The 26,582-nt window shown below is 43.2% G+C and overlaps 1 protein-coding gene across 3 annotated transcripts in view; it reads right to left on the bottom strand.

The window, feature by feature from the left end:
• The window catches only part of ANGEL2 (angel homolog 2), a 40,520-nt gene that overhangs the window by 11,423 nt on the left and 2,515 nt on the right, over positions 1-26,582 (bottom strand). For 2 of the 3 annotated variants that reach the window (XM_034764582.1, XM_034764583.1), the window contains exons 2-7: positions 23,847-24,334; positions 15,804-16,057; positions 8,216-8,285; positions 5,806-6,227; positions 2,499-2,625; positions 1,879-1,939 (exon numbers count right to left, since the gene is read on the bottom strand). In XM_034764582.1, the coding sequence (XP_034620473.1) occupies positions 1,879-1,939; positions 2,499-2,625; positions 5,806-6,227; positions 8,216-8,285; positions 15,804-16,057; positions 23,847-24,334 (1,422 nt within the window). Of the gene's footprint in view, positions 1-1,878; positions 1,940-2,498; positions 2,626-5,805; positions 6,228-8,215; positions 8,286-15,803; positions 16,058-19,871; positions 20,435-23,846; positions 24,335-26,582 lie in introns of those variants that run through there. The other variant, XM_034764584.1, reaches the window with a different exon arrangement.

Genomic DNA, 26,582 nt, shown 5'->3' with positions numbered 1-26,582 from the left:
CAGGGACCCTAAGGTACAATTTTCAAAGGAGTCCATATCTACACTAGCAAACTTACAGTGGGTGGCACTGCTGCACTGCTATAAGATCGCTCATGTAGCCGCTCTATGCCAACAGGAGAGAGGTCTCCTGCTGACATAACACTGTGCACACAAAAGCTTTTGCCAGTAAAAAAAAAAACAAACAAAAAAAAAAACTTATGTTGACCAGGGGTCTGTTTTTTCACACCAAGTGACATAAGTGGTAGTGTAGACATGGCTTAAGTCCGATTTTCAAGTGATTTAACACTTAGGATCCTGTCCCATTGACTTTCAAAGAGATTTAGGGTCAATCTACACTAGAAATGCCACAGCAGCACAGCTGTATTCCTGTAGTGTAGATGGAAGGGGTTATTCCATTACTATAGTAATCCATCTCAGCAAGAAGCAGTAGCTAATTGATGAAAGAATTCCTCCATCAACCATGACTGAGGATGGCTTAATTACATTGCACAGGGAGTGAAATTTTTCACAGCCCTGAATGATGTAGTTAAGTCAACCTAAATTTGTAATGTAGGCCAGACCTTCGGTTAAGTGCTTCATCTTGATTAGCTCTTCCACCCATGTAATTACTGTATTCTTCCTTCCTCCTGACACCAACCACATGTCCTTTCATGCCAGTCTAAACTGGAAGCCACCTCTCGATTTTTAAGTAAGCTTTTGGTCTAAATAGGAGTTTTCACATTAAATCTTTTAAAGCTTTTAGGCTTTTTATTTTTTAAAAACTTAGTTATGAGTCTAAAACGAGAAAGGAAGTACCTGTCTCCACGCCTGTCCAATATGGAATTCTTGGGGAGGAGGGTTTTTTAAATAATTAAACTTTTTCCTGTTCTATCCAGTTTGATTCATCTCCTCTTCCTTACCACAGTTCTTTGTTTCCCAATAAGGATACTTATTAACATTTATAAACCAGCATCTCCAAAATGGGAGGAAATATAAGAATTTAAGCAGCTGGATAGAGCTGCCACTTATAAACAGATTTCTGCAACTGGCCCCAAATTCTATGGCTTTGCTACATCACTATAAAACAAAGAGTGCTGGTTATATCCAAAAGTAAACAGATGTCAAAAGTATTGTTTAATGAGGAGAGATGGAACTTGCCCTGTAGCCTGTCTTGATATTTCCTTAACCTCAGCTTCTTAGTTTGGAATAAAATGCATCAGTTGCCGTATACAGAAATGGTCCTTTACAATACATAATTCTAATCCTTTCCCATCTGTGGTTATCTTTTCTTTTACTTTTAAATGAAAGATGATTTTTTGCCCTTTGCATAGTTATCCTAATCCAAATTTTTCTGGATTCTGTTCTCCAATTACTACTTTTGAAAACAATAGGCAGCCATGCTTTTGAACTAGTGTAGTTGCTGAAAGTAAGACCACCAGTATAAGAATGATGAAATATACAATTTAATTTTAGTTTATTTTTATTCACATCTTCTAGCTGCTCTGACAATTCAAGGGTGCAGGAACTAACTCACCAGAACACAGTTGTGAAATGTCAGAGGAAATATTACAATAGCTCTGAAAACTGCACTGACTCCATTTTCGAGACTTTTACTTGAGAAGATGAGTGGTTTAGGTGTGGTGATGTCTATTTTTGAAAATGTCTTTTTCGGTTGGGGTGTGTGTGTGTGTTTTATTAGATAATGTGCATGTAAATAAAGACATGTAAATATGTATATTTTAACAACCTACATGGGCAGATACAAAACCCAATTAGAAGACCAAGTACAGTTTTATCAGTTATCTAATTTGAAATCATACCATATATGCTCAAGGGTTTTTTTTTATTTATTTAAAATAGGAGCCACCAAGCATCCTTCTCAGATTTTCCAAGACTTACTTTTCAGCTGCTATTATGATCTCTTCTGTGTGCTCCAGTTTCGCTTCTTTTTTCTCTCCACCTATAAAAATAAAGAGAATTTCTAATCTAGGTTTTAAATGAGATCATTAAGACCATTGGAGAAAAACTATAGGAAAAGTAGCCTAGGACAACATCTTCAAATGCTATTTATTTTTCTTTTGATGGGAAAGATCAAATTAATAAAAACTGGATTGAATTGCCCAGTTTCATTCAAACAAATCTGTACTTTTCCAGAAAACTTTACTTAGAAACATACCGTTTCAAATTACAGAGCAATTCAGATGAGCTGAATGTATGTTTAACCTTGAATATAAAGACAAAAAGTAGATTTAGAAGGAAGGTTTTAAAAATATCCAACAATGTTTCTAATATTTTCAGTCAGCTACTGCATGTTAATCTCAAAGGAATTTATTTTTCTAAGGCCTAAGGCCTGCAAATGCCTAGGATGGTGAAAAACTATTATCCCTAAGTAGTCCCACTGAGCTCATGTTTGCAAGACTGGGGCCCATTTTTTTTAAATGAAAAAATATCTGGTCTTCAACAGTAAATCTGGGTGATATTTTCATAGAAGCACTAAGTTTAGCTGTTCAGAAACTGACCTGTGTTTTCTTCTTGTCGCTGTTGTTGTACCTCATACACACAGCTCTGTGAAATGCCTAGACTTGGGGGCCAAATTGGAATAGTTAAGATTCTTTGTCCCCTAGGAAACTGTTCTTGACCAGACACCTAAAAAAGATATACAATTGTTTCAAACAGAATCTGATTTAGTTCACAAGATACCTGTGCAAAAATGGGCTTAAGTGTCCACTGTTTGCAAAATTTTAATTTAAAAAACCTTTTTTTTAAGTCAACCGTGATCCAATTAACAAAAGTCATACTGCTAAAGAGTTCACTTTTCTTATCCATGCTGCGATGGAGTGTATGAACCAAACAGTGGACAATTAGGCCATAAGGTGTAATTGGTGACCAAACTCAGACTGGGAGGATCTTCAGAAAGGAAGGCGCACAGGGCAGTGGAAGGAAGGCAATGGAGGATACCCAGGTGAGGCGTAGAGGGTGTTTCCTCTCTTGGGCTAAAGGCTGAGAAGTCTGGGAGGCCTGAAGCCTAGAGCCAAAACTGGAGGGCCTCAAGCCAGGAGGAAGATTGGGAGGCCAGGGGCAGTGAATCCTAGGGCCAGAGGCAGGTTGCCTTGAGCCAGCAGGAAACCAGAGGCAGTTAAGTCCAAGAGGCTGTGACAAGTAAATCATTTGGACTGGACATTGAGGGGCTCCAGGGAGAAAGGCAAGAACTCTGCTGTCACACTCAGGGCACTACAAAGCGGGAGATATCTGGAAGACAAGTCTGGAGCAAGCGCCTCTGGCTGATCCTGACGCAGGGATACAAACCAAATCTCTAGGGAGACCTTCTGGGAGGTGTTGGTCCTTACAAAAAACCCAGAAAGGGGCTGGAGAAAAAGGCTTGAAGAAAAACTAATGATACAAAGGAGTCCAGAGAGGTGGTGGAAACAAGTCTGACAGAGCAGACCTTGGCTGCTCATCCTAGGTTCTCTGGACTGGAACCCAGCATAGAGACTGGGCCTACATTCCCATACTACCCACTGGAAAAGTGGTGTGAAGCCCCTGGAAGTAAGGGGATCAGGGCAATTCAGAGCCTGGAGAGATGGAGGTAAGGGCCAATGGACCCTGAGTCAGAGGCCAGAGTCCCTTGGATTGATTTGTTGGACTTTTGTTTGTGGGTCTTTGTTACCATGAAAGGAGCATAAAACTAAAATGTGACCTGGTGGAGGGCCAAAATGTGAGAAGAGAAAGACCACTAAAGGATCAGAATAGCCATCAGCAGGGGATGCTAGAAAAGGCAAAGCTGTTACGCTACACCCAGCCACGAGGGGGCACACTTGCAGTGAGTCCACTCTTCTATACACGCCTTACAAACATGCCTTTTGTAGCAGCTCCTCAAAGCTTTCTCTGCTAAACCATGATATTCTTTATATGCAATTTGCTCTTGCTTATCAACATCTTTACAACAATCCTATTTTGTAAAATAGTTCTTGTGAGACTAGACAGAGCTATGAAGACCTCTTGTGAGTGACAACAAATGCTCTAGTGTAAACAGGTCACTGACTGCTGACATTGCTTTCAACAATGGGGCATTTATTCTTCTGGGAGAAAATCAAAAGGGGGCTGAAAATGGGGTTGGCAGCTGATGGGCAGTTAACACCAATAATGGAAAATTCACATTTCCCTAGTGTAAATGCTTTAGTCACTTCAAATTAAATAGCTATTTGTGATATGTTGAATGGCTATATTCCCACTAAACTCACATAAAATATCTTAGAATGTGGTGCCACATTCAAACATGGCTTCTACTCGGGTCACCTAGCAATCATAACTTTGACTTTACACTTATGCTAACCAATACAGCCCCGGCTCATCCATAATGTGACAATAATCCTTTTGAATAGGATCAGAAGGTCTGTGATTAAATCTCCTCCCACACAAAAACCTGAGACACTTAAATCAAAACTAATAATGACGTAAGGTGGAACAGTATTTACTTTGTCAGTAGAACATGTTTTATGGACATTTAAGCCAAGTTAATGAAAAGGGAAGTTTGATCTTAGCCTGACTGATAGGCCCTATTGTATTGCCAATTGTAAAAGGAATACCTTAATCCTTACATAAAATTCTTTTGGGGGAAAAATTACCCTTTACAAAAGAGAAGGAACACTTGCCTAGTGCTAGACTTGGCATTTAAAGTGTTCCCAGAAAAATGGGCCAGATCTACACTACAGATCTATATCAGTATAACTATGTCACACAGGGGTGTAAAAAATCCACACCCGAGTGACAGTTTTACTGACCTACCTCCCATGTAGACAGCACTATGTCAATGGGAGAGCTTCTCCTGCCAACATAGTTCCCGCTTCTTAGGGAAGTGGATTAACTGCGCCAATGGGAGAAGCTCTTCCGTTGGCATAGGAGAATCTTCACTAAAGCACTACAGCTGTGGTCTAGGTGAAGACAAGACTTAAATTAAGCCAGAGGTTAGGTCCAGATACATATCTGTAACTGAACATATACCACTTTCAAGAACAATTGTTTATATGTTTTAAAACGTTCGAGTTGAAGTTGCACTTCTGAAACAAAACAACGAGTCAGCCTCAGACCTAGCATAGCAATTCTGTGGCAGACTTTCCTTTGTTTGTAGATTTTAGAGTGGAGGTCTAATGGAAACTCAACTCCACACAGAACTGGAAAAGGTTAAGGTGGTCAAGTAGGCCTATTGACTCTACAGGCTGCACCTGGAAGGAAAGCCAGGGAGTGGGGAATTGATTGCAAGCAGGTTCAAAGCCAGGAAGCTTGCAACAGACAGGGGCTGCTGCTGGGAAAAGGGATGAGGGTTTGGCGCTATTATACCCAGGCAAGAAGGGGAATCAGGAATTGTAGGAAGCAGTCCAGGGAAGGAGCAGTGAGAGGAAAGCCCAGAACTGCTGGGTGACTGGAACCTGGAGTAGTGAATAAGCTTGGGTTCCCCTACAAGTCACTGAGGGAATTGCAGAGACTGTGGTATAGAACAGGAAGACTGCCTGGGTTACTGTGGTGGGGATAGAGAATTGAAGGACTGTATCCTGAAAGGGGAATGCTGAGTGACCTAGCCGGAGGGCTGTGTCATGAAGACACTGCGGTTCCAGCGATGAGAGGAGCTGCAGACCTGAGAGAGACAATGTGATGGCATGTGACCACAAGAAGGGGTGTCAATCTTGAGAGCTAATCCCACAACTGATCAGGAGGCGGCACCAGATAAGCGGTGAATGGTGCAGCCCATGAAAGGTGGCCAGTGTCACTCCATAAAATATTCCTTTTCGACCAGCATTAATTCTTACTTGAGATGAAAAGAACACCTACCTTTCCTATAGGTAGTCCTTCATAATTCAGCTTTCCTTCCTTTATAAAACTGTACAGTGGAGAACCAGGAACGGAGTTGAAGTCACCACAAATGATAATAGGACAGAATCTACCATCTTTCTGATGGGCAACGCTGGCAATCTCTGCCAGTAACATTGCCAGTTGGGTCAGCTTAATGTCCCCTCGCCTTGGATTATACAGCAGATGTGTGTTGGCTATACAGACTGCAGCAGTAGCTTTACAGTGAAATCTGGGCTGCAGAAGCAACACTAGTCCAACATTGTCTCTGTCCAAGAGTGGAATATCATGGCGGAAAAATTCCACTGGGTTTGAAGAGATGAGATTAAATTTGGAAATTTTGAAGCAAATAGCACAGCCATCAGGTTTCCTTCCTGTCCTCATTTTATATTCACAATGATAACCTATACGAAAGAAATGTGAATATTAACGAAAAAAAAAAAAACAAGAACATAGCTCATGCTATTGTTTTTCCATAGTAGTCAATACCTGAGCCTGCTATAGTTAAGGCTTCAAAAAGTTTCCACTGTACCCATTTTCAAATGTTCCTAACTTTGAGATCTTCACCTTTTGGACTGAAATGTGCCATATTTGGTCTGTGTCTGAAAACTAATTATAAAAAAGAATGTAAGCATCTGAAAATGGGGGGATTATAATGGATGCTGTTTTGCATAATTAAATACATATGTAAAGAGAAAAAAAGTCTTGATAAATGACTTTCTAAAAATATGCCTCCCAATAATATTCTTACCAATAAATCCCCTTTTACTTTAATGGCTGCTGGGGGGGTAGGGGGGGGTGGGGAGGGGAGTGAATCACTCTCCTAGTGCACGTGTTAACACAGGGCCTGATATTCATTTACCTGAAGAGCTGTTTACACTGCTCTGTACACTGACTGAGCAGTGTAAAGGGGCTAAAGTATAAGTGAGCATCAGGCCCATGATCTTCATCTTTCAAAATAAGAGTTGCTTCGCTTTAGTACTGTACTGCCATCCCAAGAGGGCAAACTTGATAGCTCAACAACCCACATTCAAATTTCAGGCCCCGAATAGCACTTTTGTTTTCCGGGAGGGAAAAAGTTCACTTTTGCATTCTCTGAAAGAGAAAAGATACATGTAACCATATCATTCCTCCTTTACAGATATGTCTATGTTTGCTGTGACTTGTTAAAATAAAACCAGATTTCTGAGGCTATACATCATGCACCCAAGGAACTCAGAAAGGAAAGAAAAACTTGGATGTGAGAAGTTAACTTGAACAATAAATCCAATCCAGTACTGTCTGCAGTGTATATACTTCTAAACTAATGATTTAAGATACTCAGCATGGTGCTTCTCATGTGTCATAGGAGAAGTCAAATGTAAAATGACTGATGCTTTAAAGTTTATTCAGGGTGCTACCAGAGTAGCTCAATAATGCTTCACTTGTGAAACATTCGTATTAAGAACAGTACTTGACAGATTTCTGTAGGTCAGAAATGATTGTCTGACAGCTTTAACAACCCAGTAGTTTATATTAAAACAGTAATGTTATGATAATCACCCAACTTTCTGAAATTTGCTTTACAGTAGTAAGAGCTGCATGGTCTCAAGATAAGCTCCCAGTGCCTTCTCAATAAATTAAGAGTTCCTTGTACCCAACACAGCTTAGAAATGACAAGCTTTTTTGAAAGTTCTTTTCATACAGAGCAAGACATTTATATTCAACATTACCGATACATTATTTTGGGATTATAATATTTTCCATTAGCTGTAACTGTCACAAAAGGTAAGGATTTTCTACAATTCTATGTATGACATAAGTGCTATATCTTCCACAGCAATTAAAAATAACTATTTATGAAAGTATACTTTAAATTATCAAGATAGAATGAGTGTATTAACCACTTCAGGGAACACACGGCATTACATAAATGGTTACACTAAACTCTAAAGCATACATAATATAGAATTTAGAAGCCAATCAACAAGAATGTTTCTGATTTGTAGCTTCAGTTATACCTAGAATTGCGATCCAACATCTACATCCCTCTAGAATTTAAGGGACTGACTTGCATGTTTTAAGCATCTCTTGTGAAGTGTTGAGTGGCCTCCTTTCCCACTGAAGCCAATGAAAGCTGAGGGCACTCAGCAATTTACAGAATCAGGTCTTAAGTAAATTCATTTGAAAGTAGTTATGGGCCCAGTTCTGTACTTCATATGCAGGCAAAATTCAGGCATTAATGAGTTTGCCAAAATAAAGAGTGCAAGAGCAGGTCTTAAAGTAACACCTATTTATCTAATTTTTGCCATATGAAAAATGGCTCTCTCTTAATTCCACGTAGATCATTTCTTATAAGTACATTAAAAAAGGAAAATGTAATGAAATGTGGGACAAAAGTGTTCCATCATACCCAAATATTCCAAACTCGGCTTGATTTCCATTCCAAAATGGTCCTCTTGTACTTCTTGCAAACACAGTACCTAAAAGAGTTTTTCCAATTTGAATTTAATACATTAACAAACATATTAACAAAAGCTTTCACTTCATTAACTAGTGCATCTATGTTTTTCCTTGAAGCTTTAGTAACTTTATTTAAACTATTTAAAAACTGCTTAGTGTAAGGAGTATTTGATACCCATTCTATTCATTCAAAAATCTAATCTGTCTAATCATGTAGATTTACCAAATAACTAAGTGACAAAGAATAAAAATAGCTCCCCGTTGACAAGAAGCTAAATTTTCAAGTTTGGGTGCTTGACTGGGATGTCCTAACCCTATACTTGGACACAAATCAGCACTTAAGCCCCACTCTGGTAAACACTTATGTACAGGAGTAACTTTACTCATGTGAGAAGCCTTGATGACATCAGCTTGCAAAGCTCTAAGTAGTAGCAGAGGCTCTGAAGATATCTGTCCACAGACTCCCTAAAACAGCATTGCATAGGTTTATACTCATCTCACATTTGGGAGATTAACTACCACAAGGCTAGAAATTTATTTTTAAAGAAAAGTTTAGATTCTGCAGGTGATGAGAGACTCCCAGGAAAACTTCCTACTCCTCAAGAGCAAGTGCATTTTTCAAGTCCTGAACAAAGAGCAGCTCATAACCACCCATCGCCCCAAACCTGGTGAGTGGCAAAATAACCTGCACCTTAAATGCTGGAGAACAACTGGGAGGTGGGGTGGAAGAGGAAAACACCAGACTGATCACCCATTGTTATGAAAGTACCACTCGGTCTCTAAGGGCTTGTCTATAGTTACCGGGCTACAGGCTGTAGCGCTTCAGCATAGACCAGGGGTGGGCAAACTTTTTGGCCTGAAGGGCGCATTGAGTTTCGTAAATTGTATGGAGGGCCGGTTAGGGGAGGGGGTCATGGGCTGGCCCCCACCTCCTATCTGCCCCCCCCCCGGGACTCCTGCCCCATCCAACCTCCCCTGTTTCCTGACAGCCCCTCTGGGACCCCTGCCCCATCCACACACCCCTGCTCCCTGACCACCCCCAGGCCCCCGCCACCCCATCCAACCCCTCCTCTCATTCCTGACAGCCCCCCTGGCACACCTGATGCCCCATCCAACCACCCTCCTTCCTGACTGCCCCCTCCGGGATCCCTGCTCCCATTCAACCCCCTGTCCCCCCCCCACCCCTATCCACACCTCCACCCCCTGACCACCACCCTGAACTCCCCTGCCCTCTATCCAACCTCCCGTGCTGCCTGGAGCACCGGTGGCTGGCGCCGCTACAGCCGCACCGCCCAGCTGGAGCCAGGCCACGCCGCCGCCACCACACAGCACAGAGACCGGGTCAGGCCAGGTTCTGCAGCTGCACTGCCCCAAGAGCTCACAGCCCCACCGCCCAGAGCATTGCGCCGGTGGCAGAGCGAGCAAGCTGAGGCTGTGGGGGTGGGGGGACAGCAGGGGAGGGGCTGGGGCTAGCCTCCCAGGCCAGGAGCTCACCTCTGGTGTAGACATTACCTATGCCAACAGGAAGTATTATCCCAACAATAGGGCCCTACCAAATTCACAGCCGTGAAAAACGCGTCAGACTGACTGTGAAATCTGTTCTCCCCCCATGAAATCTGGTCTTTTGTGTGCTTTTATCCTATACTATACAGATTTCACAGGGGAGACCAGCATTTCTCATATTGGGGGTCCTGACTCAAAAGGGAGTTACGGGGGGGGTGTCACAAGCTTATTTTAGGAGGGTTGCGGTATTGCCACCCTTACTCCTGTGCTGCCTTCAGAGCTCGGCAGCCAGAGAGCAGCGACTGTTGGCTGGACACCCAACTTTGAAGGCAACAGCACAGAAGTAAGGGTGGCAATACCATACTATGCCATCCTTACTTCTATGCTGCTGCTGGTGGCGGCTCTGCCTTCAGAGCTGGGCTCCCAGCCAGCAGCCGCCGCTCTCTTGCTGCCCAGCTCCGAAGGCAGCAGCAGCGCAGAAGTAAGGATATCAGTACCGCACCCTCCTCTACAATAACCTTCCGACTCCACACCCCCACACCCGGCCAGGTCCTTTTTGGGTCAGAACCCCTACAATTACAACACTGTGAAATTTCAGATTGAAATAGCTGAAATAATGAAATTTACTATATTTAAAATCCTCTGACTGTGAAATTGACCAAAATGGACCATGAATTTGGTAAGGCCCTATCCATCAGAATAAGTAATCCACCTCCCCAAGAGGCGGTAGCTAGGTCAACGGAAGAATTCTTCCATCAACCTAGTGCTGTCTACATGGGGACTTAGGTTGGTTTAACCACACTGCTCAGCGGCGTGGATTTTTTATACCCTTGAGCAACACAGTTATGTTGACCTAACTTTCTATCACAGACCAGGCCTAAGACTCATCTGAAAGAGACATGCTTTGCAAACAACCATATTTCTCTAATCTCAGAAAAACTGATTCAGTCCTGCTGAATGTTAAGCCTGGGGAGCCTATGTATTTGAAACCTGAGACCAGCAGCAATTCTATCATTTAAGGATTTGATACAGCCCAAATAAGTATATTAATGTAGTGTGTCTGCCTTCTAAATCAAGGATCCAGACAGGAGCAGCTGCTCCAGTGCTTTTTCCACCAACAGGGTTCAAAGTATCACAGCAAGCCTTCAGGAAGGGCTCCTATGATTCACTGAATACCTTGAATACCACATTACTAGTCACACAAAAAATGATGTTAAAAGAACATTAAGTTTGCAAAGCCAAGCAGTCAAAAGTTAGGAAGTGCCAGAAATAAGGTTGCCTGTGCAAGCTTAATTCAGCCCCTTGTGCACATACATTATGATACAGTCTTTAATTATGTGATCACAGGACCTCTGCTTCAGTCAGTGCACATGATGGATAATGCTCACTTAATGAGCTATTCAATATTTTGTTTTGTCCTTGTTCAATATATGACTCTGGGCTTTATTTACTGGGCACTATTCAAACCCTGTTCTGAAGCACTTGGATACTATAGTGATGAGCATCACAAAAAAGCCCAAATGCTTCACAAATGTAAATCAATTTATCATCACAGTACCCTGTGAGGGGATGGTATTATCCCTAACTTTACAGATGGGGAGCTGAGGCACAGTGAGATTAAGATCAAAAGTACCCACTAACTTTGGGTGCTCAATTTGAGAAACCTGATTTTTTAGGGTGCCTAGCAGTTTGACTGTTGTATGTTTAAAGCACAGCTCCCACTGTCTTAGTGCCAGTTGTGAATGCTCAGCATTTCTGCAGGTCAGACTCCAGAGTCTGAAGTTGGGCACACAGAAAATGGAGAATACACCACAATTACTGACCACCTCTGAAAAGTCTAGTTTCAGTGATTTGCCCAACATCACACAGGAACTCTGTGGCAGAGGTAGAGACAGAAACCAATTCTCCAGGACAACATTCAGCTGTCTGAACTACAAGTCCCCCCTTTCTGTTCCAGCCATCCTCTGCCTTATTCACTACAAACCTTCCATCTTCTGCATCAGATGAAGCAGGGTCCTACAGACAACAGTCTCGTTTATTACGCAACCCTGATTCATCCCCAAAGCAGGTCCAGCCTGTACACTGAATGAGGCAGGAGTCCTGTGAAAAAAAATAGTATGGGATCATGGAACTAAAGATTGTATCAAAGTACACACAACGGGGCCGGATTAAGGTTGCACAAGCACCTTAATTCTGGCATTTTGTAATTTAAGTGTTGACTTTGCAACCTCCATAATGGTGTTTGTGTAACTTCCTAGGTTCTTAAAAAAACTGAAAAACAGAAATTTGATCATGTGGCATCATACTGACACCCACATGGGTTACCACCAGGATTGCAACCTTTAGATCTACCTCTGTCACTTAAGCTAATTCTGGTCATCCTGTGTGGGGACCAGAATTAGTGGGGGATGAGACTCAGTTTGCCAGTGGGTTTCACAGATATTGCTGAAAGCAGAGGAATGGGGAGACTCAGGAATCTTGGGTTCCACTGCAGGCTCTAGGGGACACTCTTCTTCCCATTTGCCCCCCAAACCCAAGCTTGACCCCTTCTGCCCCATCCATGTATTAGTCCTGATTCCTCCTTACCCCTGCTGACTCCTTGTCCCAATCCCAGTCTGTCTCCACTCCTTGGGCTTCTCATGCCCGTCTCCCCCTCCAGCCCTGCTGAGTCCCAGTCTCCACTCCACACATTCAGTTCCAGTCTCCTTGCCCAGCCAGTCTCAGTTCTCCACCTGTACCCCAACTACCTATCAGACCTCTCTCCCCTCCTCCGGTCCACTCCCCGCATCCTCTCCCTGTTCTCAGTCCCAATCTCCTTGTCCAGCCTGTCTATTTCCCCCCAGTTCTTGGTCTAATTTCAATCTCCCATCCCCCTAAGACAAGTGGCTCCCAGTAACCCTGCACCCCCTTCACTAGCTGCCAGTCTCTTTGCCCAGCCAGCCCATCTCCGCACTCCAACTCAGTCAATCCCCCTGCAGCCTCCCAAATCCCAGATTTCTTGTTCCAATCTACTCTTCCTTCTCCCATCCGGATTTTGTGCCCTCATGATGCAAATCAGATAGCTTCTTCCTCCCCGCTGGGCTGCTACCAGCAGGGAGTCACAGAAAGCATAGGAGTGACAGGCTCCATGCTGTCCATCCCCAGGGGGGAGGGATAGCTCAGTGGTTTGAGCATTGGCCTGCTAAACCTAGGGTTGTGAGTTCAATCCTTGAGGGGGCCACTTGGGGATCTGGGGCAAAATCAGTACTTGGTCCTGCTAGTGAAGGCAGGGGGCTGGACTCGATGACCTTTCAAGGTCCCTTCCAGTTCTAGGAGATGGGATATCTCCATTAATTTAATTTAATTTGTTCCAGTGCAAGCCCTACTCCAGAGCAGCCAAGAGTAGGGTGACCAGATGTCCCGATTTTATAGGGACAGACCTGATTTTTGGGGCTTTTTTCCTATATAGGCTCCTATAACCTCTCACCCCCAGTCCCGATTTTTCACTCTTGCTGTCTGGTCACCCTAGCCAAGAGCAACAGTTAGGGTTTGTCTACACTGGCAACGTTAAAGTGCTTTAACATGGCTTGTGTAGTCACGGCAGAGCTCTAAAAAACCACCTCCACAAGGGGCGTGGCTCCCAGCGCTGGTGCACTGTCTACACTGGCGCTTTACAGCGCTGAAATTTGCTGTGCTCAAGGGGGTGTTTTTTCCACACTCCTGAGTGAGAAAGTTGCAGCGCTGTAAAGTGCCAGTGTAGACAAGCCCTTACAGGGAAAGTCTTTTTGAATCCCTGAGCATGCTCCAGCCCACGGCTACAATCATCCTATGGGGATGGCACATGGTCAGTCTGGTCAGCACTGAGAGGGGCTCCGAGAGGAGAGAACTGTCAGATTTCAGCAGTTAAAAATCAAAGTCTCTATTATGCATATGCAAACTGATTATTTTCCCCAAAAGGCTTATAACATGGCCAAATTCGGGTGGATTTTTTCAAGGCCAGCAAAAGATGCATCTCTGACACAAAGGCCGCCCGCTGCTGCTCCCCAACCCTGCACTGCCATATTTCAAATCCCCACCACTCCAAAGCATGTGGGAACTACAATTTTTCAAAGAAAAGTTCACCAGAATGTAACATGGCAAAATAATGCATTTTTCCCTGGCTCCATTCTTGCAAACAAACAATTGAACTGTTTGGCTGAAATGTTCCAAGAAAATTCACTGAGGCAGACACCCAGCAGGGAAAATTTTAGCCCAAATGGTTAGTTACAAGACCCTATTTTCAGTTTAATTATAATGGAAACTGTCAGGCAACCTTAAAAGGTAGTGCTACCAGCCCTGCCTATAAACAAACGTTTATATTCTGCTAGCATCGATAGCGCCAACCAGACTAGACTAAAACATGTACAGGGCTGTACAAACACACAGTAAAGGACAGTCTCTTCAAAGATTTTACAATCTGAACAAAACAGACAAGTTCGTGTGGTGTGGAGAAGACAGGATAACAACAGCAATGTGCACAATTCTTAGCCAATCAGGAGCAGCAATCACAATTTGTCACCAACATTCTCAGGTTACCATTTCATATATACATTAAGGAAGGGGAGAGATTTAAAGGAGGATGAGGTAAGCAGCTTTCTAGATTTTGACTGAGATCTTTTTCCACTCATAATGGGCAGCATAGGAGGATGTGCTTGTTGCAGAAGTGGGCAATCAAGGCAATCAAGCCTGGCATCACTTATGAAGGAAAGGCAGGAGTTGACCTTGTGAAAAATTAAAAGGTCTGATAGGTAGTGCAGAAGTAGGTTGTGAAGGACTTTGCGAGAGCTGCTGCAAGCAAGATGGTGTTCTTAACAGCAGCATTTTGAATGGACTTAAGTGATGAGGTTGTAGGCACTGAGAGAAGAAATTACAATAGTTAAAGTGTGAAGCAATCAGGACTTGGATAAGAATTTTGGTAGTATGGACAGAGAGGAAAGACTGGATCTTAGAGGAGTTGTGCAAGAAAAAAAGTATGAAGATTTGGACATGGCCTGGATGTGTAGGTTTGAAGAGAGGGCTGAGCCAAAGATGAAGTAAAAGTTGCAGGCCTGAGTGATAGACCGCTGTCCACTCCAATAGAGAGGCAGGAGAGAAGCTAGTTTCAAGAGAAAATAATGAATTCTGTTTTGCCCATGTTAATTTTTAGTAGACAGCTAAACATCCATGATGAGACATCACAAAAGACAAGCTTAAATGGAGGGGTGAGGTCTAGCGTGGAGAGGCAGATCTGCAGGTCATCAGTATAAAGATGGTAGTCAAAGCCACATTTGCAAATGAGATCAACCAAAGATAAGATACTGAGGGAGAAGAGGAGATTGCCAAAGGCAGAGCCCTAGAGAGGACCTCCCACTGAAAGGGAGGGAAGGAGGATGATGACCCACTGAATAAGATACCTAAAGGGTAGGAAGAGAATCAGGAAATGAAGTCATGAAAGTGCAGGAATGATGGGATAATGAGAGACTGTTTGACTGTAGAAGCATGAAGGACAGTTTCAGAAGTGCATGTATAAATATAGTAGTGAGGATTACAGTAACACTACCAGTGGCTACTGCCTCAGGCTTAGATCACTCAGGCCTTGGCTACACTGGCGCTTTACAGCGCTGCAACTTGCTGACTCAGGGGTGTGAAAAAACACCCCCCTGAGTGCAGGAAGTTACAGCGCTGTAAAGCGCCAGTGTAAACAGTGCCCCAGCTAATCCCCTCGGGGAGGTGGAGTACCTGCAGCGCCGCGAGAGCTCTCTCCCAGCGCTGGCTCCGCGACCATACTCGCACTTCAAAGCGCTGCCGCGGGAGCGCTCCCGCAGCAGCGCTTTGGAGTTTCGAGTGTAGCCAAGCCCTCAGAAAACACTACGTTGGTAAACATGAACCAGCAGTACTAATAAGCATGACTTGATAACTTAAAGAACAGCTGAATCCATTAGACAGCTTATCTACTAGATCACACACAATCCAAAACTACTCTTGCTACACGTTGAATATATTGTTCTCAATAAAACCTGTGTTAGTTTTCCACTTACATCTGCATCCAGTTGTTTGATTTCCCGTAGAATGTTGGGAAATCTATAACCCCACATTAACACTGGCTGTCTGCAGTGTTTATACAGGTGGGAGTTATCTTCTAACAAATTCTGTGAAAGGATATTGTAGGACATCACAGTAAAATCAAACTTTCCTTTGTCTTCTGCATTGTTTTGGTCAATTTGCTTATCTTCAAGAATCTTCATTGTTTTACTATGGTGACAGAAATACTCCCAATTTCTTTTGATCAGGCCTGTTAAAACATTAAATACCAAAATGAATGATCATGTAATACATTTGCATTACCATATGTTGATCTTACAACTTGTTTCATATGCGACATATTGTACTTAAGGAATTATTATTCCTCGAGAGCTCCCTTTGCTTAAACAAATTATAGGCAAATTTGTATCTCATGATTAGAAATATTTCAGACCTTTCATTTGAGATGGAAATAATAAACTGCTCATATAAACTGCATAATTTGTAGCCACTGTATGCCCCACATTTCAGACTTCTCTGAAGTTGGAGTAACCTGATATATCCTATGAAGCACATTATGGCCAGTTTCCACAGATATGCTACTCATAGCGTTTATAACTCTCCTCTAAAGTTTGGGGATAAGAGAGACTCAAAAGCTTCCATATGGTTCTAAATTTGGAGCCACAAGAACCACTGAAAATGCCATTTTGCCTCTTTGCATTATCTCCTATACAGTATCAAGAACGGTAGAGGATCTGGAAGCAGGTAGCAAGACTGATACTCTTATTTAAGGGCTTGTCTAGACTACAAAATTAAGTTGACTTTATCTAATTCGACCTCGAGCCTCTGAATTAAATCAATTGTGCGTGGCCACACCATGCTCATTGCCTCAATGGAGTGCGTCCTCACTAGCAGTGCCTGCGTCGATGCACAAAGCAGTGCATCGTGGCTAGCTATCCCAAAATGCGACTTGCCACAGTGTGTTTTGGGAAGTTTGTGCAATGTCTCATGGGACCAAAACATTGTCGCAGGGGAGAATAGGAACATTGCTTCGGCATCCCATAATGCACTGTGATCAATGGCAAACAACCCAGTGGTTTTCACGCCTTAAAACCGCCACGTGTACGCCGTAACTCCAGAAGCATGGAGCCTGCTCAGTTGTGCAGTCTTGCTGTGAGCGTCTCTAACACCTCGCGCCTTCTCCTGCATTATTTCCACTGCCGAAGTAGGGTCCGCTGCGTAGAACATAGCGATGTACTGCAGGCAGCCCTGCTTCAAGCCATTGAAAAACAATTCACAATTGCTACTGGCAGTCACAGAGCAGCTGCACTCTGAGCACCGTTTCTGGTCCCCTGAAACAAGCACTGACTGGTGGGACCGCATCGTTTTGCAGATATGAGCAGTGGCTGCAGAACTTTCGAATGCAGAAGGCTACCTTCCAGGAACTTTGTGCAGACCTTTCCCCAGCCTGCAGTTCAGAAACACAAAAATGAGAGCTAGTCTGACAGTAGAGAAGGGAGTGGCAATCGCTGTTTGGAAGCCTGCAATGCTAGATAGTTACTGGTCAGTGAGGAATCAATTTGGAGTAAGTAAATCAACTGTGGGAGCTGCTGTGCTCCAAGTGTGCAGGGCCATTAATCGACTTATGCTATGAAGTGTAGTGAGTCTGGAAAATGTGCAGGACATAGGGAACCCCATCGCTGCAAAACCATCCACTAACTGCGGTGGGGTGATAGATGGCATGCACATCCCCATCTTGGCTCCAGACTACCTTTCCAAAGAGTACATAAACCGAAAGGGATACTTTTTAATGGTGTTGCAAGCACTAGTGGATCACAGGGGGCGTTTCACTGTCATCAACGTAGGATGGTCAGGAAAGGTTCATGACACGTGCATCTTTAGGAACTCGGGTCTGTTCAAAAAGCTGCAATCAGGAACTTTCTTTCCAGACCACAAAATGAACATTGATGATGTTGAGATGCCTACATGTACCCAGCCTAGCCCTTGCTCCCCATGGCTCATGAAGCCATACACTGGCCGTCTGGACAGCAGTAAGGAACGGTTCAATATAAGCTCAGCAAGTGCAGAATGGTGGTTGAATGTGCCTTTGGTCATTTGAAAGGACGATGGAGACGTTTACTAACAAGGCTGGACCTTAGCAAAGAGAACATCCCCATGGTTATAGCTGCCTGCTGTGTGCTCCATATCATCTGAGGGGAAAAAAGGGGGAAGTTTTCCACAGGAGTGGGCAGTTGAGACAGATCACATGGCAGTCATTTTTGAGCAGCCAGACACCAGAGCAATAAGAAGAGCACAGCAAGGGGCGCTGTGTATCTGCAAGGCTTTGAAAAGCCGTTTCAATAATGAGTCACAGTAATGTGAGCTGCTTGTCTGCATTGTGCTTTCCCAAACCTTCACCTGCCTTGTATCACTGTCCCTGTAAAGCCAACCCCCCACCCAAGCCCACTGCTTCTACTCAATAAAGAACATTTATTTCTCAAATCCATTTACTTTATTTAACAAACATAAGTAAAGAGGGAGAATATAAAAAAAATGTAACCTTGGGGAAAAGGGGCTTTAAAGTTGGAACTGGAAAAACATTTTCAGCTGTGTAACATAACACCGCATTCCAGACCATCAAAGATCTGTGAATGGGCGCCTTCTGTTCCTTGTACCCTCCCCGAAGTAAGTGAAAGGGATAATGGACTTTTTGCCCAGGCCTCATGGAACACTTGGTGGAGGGTGATTCTGCACCAGGCGATGATGGCTGGCTGTCCACCAGGGTCTGCAGAGGGACTCTACCCTTCTGCTTCTGTTCCTGCAGTTCAACCAGACACCTCAACATGTCTGCTTGGTCCTTCATAATCCAAAGCATCTCATCCTGTTCTGCACGCTCTTGCTCACGGGAAGCTTTCCTGCTCTCTATTGTCCACGTCTAAGTTTTTGGACAGTGAAATCCTCCACGCTCTCCGCTCTGTTTCAGCTGTCCCGGAAGTGTTCGCTATCTCGGTGAACATGTCCTCCTGCGTTCTTTCTTTCGCCTCCTTCTAATCAGCGAAAGTCTGCTTTCAGGTGTTGATGACACGCCAAAGGACACATTTCCAGCTCTTTTATTTTTTCCCTATTTTTATGGGAAAAAATAAAGGAACCGTTGTACATGAATAAAATGTTTCCATAACAAGGTCGTTTTCATAAAAAAACCCTTATTACACTAGATGCAAGCCATAACAATCACAATCCATAACCATTCACTGTGCCGTTTTGCTGCTCCAGCCATGGTGAGTAGGCCCCCCCCCGGGTCATGGGTGAATGCACTTTTAATAAAGTTTATGGCAGGCTCATGTCGGGAGCAGAGGTAGCTAGTCGAACAATGGCCCTTCCCCATAGCACCACAAGAAGCTGTTTACGAACGGGGGGGGGGGGGGGGAGGAACTCCCCCAAATTGCAGAATTGCTCATGTGGAGTCCCAGTCTCTTATCAGCCACTTTAAACTGCTTGCCAACCCATGCCGAGCACAGTAAAGGCGCATTAGTGGCTGGGTGGTTTGGCGATCTGGAATGTGTGTGGTGGTGGTGGTGTCTATATGCCCTTTTTTTCCCCCTTATAAGAGCACTTTTAATGAGAACTTCCCTCCCGTTTTCCCGAGGCAACCCGATGTGATATCAGTCTCCTGAGGGTAACAGAGGTGGAAAGGAAGGAGATGCTGCAAGCATCTGGGTATAGACCTGGTCCTTATGCTGCTATGCTGTGTACCACAATGATGCCAGCAGAATTAATTCAGGAGTTGCATGGGAAAGTGTCCTTCCATGGTGGAAGAAATAAGACTGCCCTGCCCAGAAACCTCCTGCAAAGGATTGCAGAGTACCTCCATGGAAGTTTCCTAGAGATATCCATGCAGGATTCCCAGGCTATTCCAGTCCACCTAAACAGTCTTTTCCAGGGGCCACCCTCTGCGTAGCTGGAGTGGCCTCTTGTAAGCAGAGAACCACAACACCTCGCTTTTTCTTCACAATAAACATGCAATACCACCGAATGTGTGTGCCCACTAAAGTTTAACTGGACTTTGATTGTAACTGTATACTCACCAGAGGTGCCTTTCCTGGCATCACGGTCAGCCACCGTGATGTCCTACGACCCACAGGGCTCCAGGGTTAAAAATCTTTCCTGGTTCTCGGGGAGAATGGAACTACCGCTTGCCTGTTTCCCATTCTCCTCCTCCTCTTCCTCATCCACCAAATCATCCTCCTTGTTGTCCCTAGACTCACATCTGTGAGGTGTCCACTTACTTGTGAGGATGCTGGTAGGGTCACCCCTGAGAATCGCATGCAGCTCGTTGTAGAGCCCGCATATGTGGGGTTCAGCATCAGAATGACTGTTCACCTCCCTTGCCTTCTGGTACGCTTGGCGAAGTTTTTTTATTTTTACACGGGAGTGCTGTGTGTCCCTCGTGTAGCCCTTCTCCCCCATTCCATGAGCGATCTTTGCATAGATGTCAGCATTTCTTCTGCTGGATAGGAGCTCTGCCTGCACAGACTCTTCTCCCCACACAGCGATGAGATCCACCACCTCCTGTGCAGACCCGGCTGGAGCGCGTTTGGGGCGTGTAGTCTCCATGATCAGCTGTGCTCACGCTGGCAGGCTCCCAATGCTGATCAAACAGGAAATGGGAAATCAAAAATTCCCAGAGCTTTAGCCGGGGAGGGGCTATTTACTGTGTACCTGGCTGCAGTGCAGCAGAGTTGAGAATGATCTCCACAGCGGTCACAGATGAGCATTGTGGGACACCACCTGGAGGCCAATTAAGTCGAATTACACAACGCTGCGTCTGCACTACCTCGTGAATTAAGTGCTATGCCTCTCGCAGAGGTGGATTACAGAAGTCGACATTAGAGGCGACTTAGGTCAGCGTAAAGGACCCGGTAGTTTAGACATACATTAGCAGGTTGACTTAAGATGGCTTCCTTCAACCTAACTTTTTAGTGTAGATCAGGCCTAAGGGAATCCTGCAGGGATGAGTATACCCCTGGGAAGCATTGACCATTTTTAATGAAAACTATTCAGTTCAACTACTTGAGATACAAGTATATTTTGACTATTTCCATGTAAGTTTATACACAGCCTGAGGCCAAAGATGTATTGTATGACAATTATGCCTCTTACTCCCTTGAAAGGTAGATGGAAGACAGATACCTGAACTATGCACCAATTAAATATTTATGCCAGTGGCTGTCCCACCTCTGCTATTTAACTGTATTTGGGCTATTCCATTCTAAATCCTAAGGGTCTTCTGTGATTAAGCACAGTGACAAAATTACCTCCCTGCCAAAGTAGACATTAATTGAATTCTTGACGTTTTTCCCCACACACACAACTGCCACTTCCAAACTGAAAGACAGCATAGGGAGGTATCGCCCAGAATCTTCTCAGCAATCTGAGGGACTTTCCAGAGGGAATACATTCCATCACTGGGACTCCACATCCTCAGAGGAGTGGAGAGAAGTTGCACATGCTAAGGTACTAAAGGAGGGGCACTGCCCATTGATCACTCCTCTTTTTGCATGTCATTCCACTTTCTGAATCCCTCCACCGACTCCTTTTTCCACCTACTAAGTTTAAATCTCTGATCCTCACATTTAAGGGCCTTCACAACTGTGTTCCTCCCTAATCAGATGCTCATTACTTATCACTTCTTTTCCTATGCCCTGTGCTCTACCACTGATGGCCCAGATGACACTCCCATGTCTGCTTCTCTGATGCCATTCTTGTGCACAGAATGTCCTCCTTGAGCTGATCTGTGAGACCACTATCCTCTCCTTCAAATCCCATTGCTGAGACTCCTGCAAGAAGTCAACTAACTTAAGATGTCTAGGTGAAGGGTCAGTTCCAGATAGCTGATACATATCTAAAATTTAACATACATTTGCTTGTTTTGTATAAGTAATTTTATCCCTCTTCTCCAGAGCCATTGCAAGTCACTTGCCTTTCCAGGCAGTCCTCGACTTTACGACATTTGACCTACAATGAACAGCATTTATGACAAAAAGAACAGGAGTACTTGTGGCACCTTAGAGACTAACAAATTTATTACAGCATAAGCTTTTGTGGGCTACAGCCCGAAGAAGTGGGCTGTAGCCCACGAAAGCTTATGCTCTAATAAATTTGTTAGTCTCTAAGGTGCCACAAGTACTCCTGTTCTTTTTGCAGATACAGACTAACACGGCTGCTACTCTGAAACCTAGCATTTATGATGTTTCTGAATTGACATCCTGATTCGACTTATGACCACAGGTTTCACAGATTCTAGGACTGGAAAGGACCTCGAGAGGTCATCGAGTCCAGTCCCCTGCCTGCATGGCAGGACCAAATACTGTCTAGACCATCCCTGATAGACATCTATCTAACCTACTCTTAAATATCTCCAGAGATGGAGATTCCACAACCTCCCTAGACAATTTATTCCAGTGTTTAACCACCCTGACAGTTAGGAACTTTTTCCTAATGTCCAACCTAGACCTCCCTTGCTGCAGTTTAAACCCATTGCTTCTGGTTCTATCCTTAGAGGCTAAGGTGAACAAGTTTTCTCCCTCCTCCTTATGACACCCTTTTAAATACCTGAAAACTGCTATCATGTCCCCTCTCAGTCTTCTCTTTTCGACTTTACAACACTTGGTCCTACAATGGAGTAGATTGTGGTTCCGAGTTCCGACTTACGACGCAATTTTCAGGAAGCAATTGAGTCGTTAAGTCCGAGGACTGCCTGTATAGGACTTAATTCTGCAAGATGCTTTATGTAGGCACTCTTACATTCATGAAGAGCCCTACTGAAGTCAATGACGCTCCAAACAGGCACAAGGACCTGCTTGTGTTGGGAAGCTTGCACTAAGTTATTTGGACAAGGACTACATTTTCCAGACAGGCCTGATATTTTTCGTCTCCAAAAAAGTCTAGACCCCATACCAAAATTTCTTGCCGAGAACTGGCCAGGTGGGGAGTGTCACTGAACATATTTTATATACAGCATAATTGTTTATTCCTTTATTAAATTAAATATGTATACTACCAAGCACAACGCAGCCTATGAAGTCTGATTGAAGCCTCTTGGCATTTATAGCTACCACCAATTTCTCCTGGTAGCACCAGACGCTGGTATCCGAAAGGAGTCCATTAGAGAAGAGAACAGACATGCTTCTTTGGGTGGAGGGAGGTATAAAGAAAATTCAAGGCATCAGAAGCAGCAACAAAACTTAGAAGTTCCCGCTGCTGGGTCAGAATACAGACACTAAACTGGGCTAGGGTAGATTAGATAAATGAGATGATTTTTCTTTTGCCTCCCTTCACCCCTTAAAAAAAAAAAAAAAAAAAAAGCCATTCACAATGTCAAACAACTCACAGAATCAGATTATGTAAAAAAAAAAAAGTTCTTAAGCAAACAGTTGGGGACAATTTAGGAGAAGTATGTTAAAGTCAAAGTATTGAGAGACAATAGTTGCTGCAGAAGACCTCACTGTGCTCTTAGCGTCAAGCATGTTTACTTTAAATAATTAAGCATTCTGGCTCCCTGTTCATAAATAATTCTACTGCCGATGCAGTGATTCTCACTTAGACCTGATAAGATTTGAATTGAATAGACCACACTGTTTTGAGTTGAGAAATTGTGCATATCTTACTGCACTATCTGCATAGGTGCACTTGATTCATGTTCAGATAGGTAAAGAAAAGGGCAGCAAGGCCTGCTGAAATTATAATTTATCAAAATAAATGGCAAAACCAAATATGACCACTTGGTGGTGCCACTTCAAATAATAAGAGCCACCCTGACTATCTCAAACAGCATGAGCTCAGCTCTGTCTGCCAGATTAGGGTTTTTGAGAGCACAAAATCAAAACAGTTTAAAGCTATACATTACAGTACTTGACATTTGTAATACCTTTTAAAAACCAACACCCTCCTGGTATAGTTGCCAGCAAAGAGGTGGAATACAGAGGGCGCTACAAAATGATACTTAAAGCCTGTTAAATATATAAAGAAAACACTACAGAAATAGCAAACACCATTTTTACCTCTTGTGTTTGCAGTATATTCTTTTTCATTTTTTGGTGGAGTAGAAAGACAGACTGCTTCATTCTGATTAGAGCTGCTAATTTCTTCATTAGGACTGCAAACATCATTCTGACCACTGTCTCTTCTCCTTTTTGAAGGAGGTTCATCTCCCTCGGATTTCATATTAGGATTTGAGAGATGAAAAGAAGAGTTGTGTGTGAAGTTATCAGGTTGCCAGTTCCAGTGCTGAGGCGGTCTCCAAGGCCCAAAAAAGTGAGGCGGTCTCCAAGGCCCAAAAAAGTGAGGCGGTCTCCAAGGCCCAAAAAAGTGAGGCGGTCTCCAATTCACTGTAAAATCAGCAATGCTGAGATACGGAGCCCAAGAATAGTGATCAGCCCACCTTATAGAATTGGAGATACGACTGTTCCAGCAGAATCTTTGAGGGCTATCCCAGTGGGCAACCCAATCTCTGCCCAGCCTCTGCATGTGACGGGGCAGCATGGGGTGTCTACAACAGAAGAATATATTACTTAAAAGCATACTGCTCTTTATTCAACTAAGTCTGCTTACAGAACAAGAGATGCAGACTACTGTCCGCAGGTACAATTTTTCCTAGGCTGCTGATGGTGATTTCTTATAGGATATTTCTTCCCCATATACTGATTTATATAAAGATAGTAGGAAATAACATTTTCCATTTAGAACTCACTCAGAAGCTTGGATGCACAGAATAAGAATGTTATTATCAGATCCAATCACTTTTTATAAACCTGTCACCACTTCCTTCAGTTACAATTTAAACAGTTGGCCTATTTAAAAGAAAAATAGACTAACAAGCCATGTTATAACTTTTTTCAGATTTGATTACGGTTTTTCATTCAGTTCCTGTATGAGGAGTACTAATGAGAAAGCTCAGAAGGTAGGTACAGTATTTTAGTATGCTGGGACATCATCTATCCTATTCAGGTTCTTATACCACACACTTCAGTGTAGAAGTTTCCTGTAGAAAAGAAAAGCTGTCACTGAACATATTCAGAAGTGGGTTTCCTCTATATAGCATATTTGGCTCTTTACCACCACAAAGAGGTTTAATTTTTCTAAATGGTCTGTTGCTCTTTAAAACTAAATTTTGAGTCTAAGGAGGTGACATGCTAATAAATGATGAGGTAAAGGTGGGGGGGGGCAGGGAAGAGAAGAGAAAGACTGAGCCTGTGTCTTTTTTTAATACATAAAAAGGCTTGAAAATATTTTTTTCCCCCCCATTAAAGGTTCTCTTGGTAAAAGTTCAAGACTGCAGGCTAGTGGAATGGGTTTATTATTATTCTCAGTTTAAATTATCTTGGACAGACAATTCACTTATTTTTAAACTGCCTTTTATACTCAATTACTTTACTGTACCAAGATATGTGGACAGGTGTCTTAAAACAAAACAAAAAACTGAAATCAACTACAGCTGGGTAAAGAATGATCAGAAAAAACATCTTCTGACAATTTACCTATTTTTTGTCTGTACAAAACAGCACAATTGGAGCAATTTTACAAAGTTTCAAGATTTTTTGAGGACATTTTGCATGATTTTTTTTCATTATAGAGGGAATTTGCAAAGAATCAGAGATCCACTTACACTCAATAAGCCACACTTGTGATTTTTTTTTTAAATGTGCTAGAGGCTTACAAAAAGCCACATGTCTACTGAGTTAAGCACAAGGCTGGGAGCTAGACAGTTCTAAGTTCTAGTCCCACCTCTGCTACTGATTTGTATAACCCTTCACACTTATAGCACTTTAGGAACATAAGAACAGCCATACTGGGTCAGACTAATAGTTCATCTAGGCTGGTCCTGTCTTCCAACAGTGGCCAATAGTAGGTACTTCAGAGGGAAAGGCCAGAACAGGCAAGCATCAAGTGATCCATCCCCTGACACCCTTCCCAGCTTCTGACAATCAGAGGCTAGGGACACAAAGCATGGGGTTGCATCCCTGACCATCTTGGCTAATAGCCATTGATGAACCTATCCTCCAAGCACTTGTCTAATTCCTTTTTGAACCCCATTATAGTTTTGGCCTTTACAACATCCCCTGGCAACACAGGATGATTGTATTTGTAAATAAGTGCTTCCTTTTGTTTGTTTTAAACCTGCTGCCTAATAATTTAATCGGGTGACCCCTGGTTTTTGTGTTACATGAAGGAGAAAATGTCACTTCCTTAATCACTTTCTCTACACTAGTCATGATTTTATAGACCATCATATCCCTTTTTAGTTGCCTCTTTTCCAAGATGAAAAGTCCTAATCTTTTTAATCTCTCCTCATATGAAAGCTGTTCCATACCCTTAATATTTTTGTTGTCCTTTGCTGCACCTTTTACAATTCTAATAATCTTTTTTGAGATGCGATCACTAGAACTACACACAGTGTTCAAGATTGGGCGTACCATGGATTTATATAGTGGCATTATGATACTTTCTATCTTATTATGTATCCCTTTCCTAATTGTTCCTAACATTATTAGCTTGTTTGGTGGCTGCTGCTGCAGCTTGAGCAGGTGTTTTCAGAGAACTATCCACAATGACTCCAAGATATCTGTATTGAGTGGTAATAGCTAATTTAGACCCCATCATTTTGTATGTATAGTTCAGATGATGTTTTTTGATGTGCTACTTTGCATTTCTCAACATTGAATTTCATCTGCCATTTTGTTGCCCAGTCTCACAGTTTTGTGAGATCCCTCCGTAAATCTTCACAGTATGCTTTGGAC

Source organism: Trachemys scripta, chromosome 3 (genome assembly GCF_013100865.1).
Source record: "Trachemys scripta elegans isolate TJP31775 chromosome 3, CAS_Tse_1.0, whole genome shotgun sequence".
Classification (NCBI taxonomy): domain Eukaryota; kingdom Metazoa; phylum Chordata; order Testudines; family Emydidae; genus Trachemys; species Trachemys scripta.
Note: the sequence above shows the minus strand (reverse complement) of the source record. Positions and strands in the feature narration are given on the sequence as shown.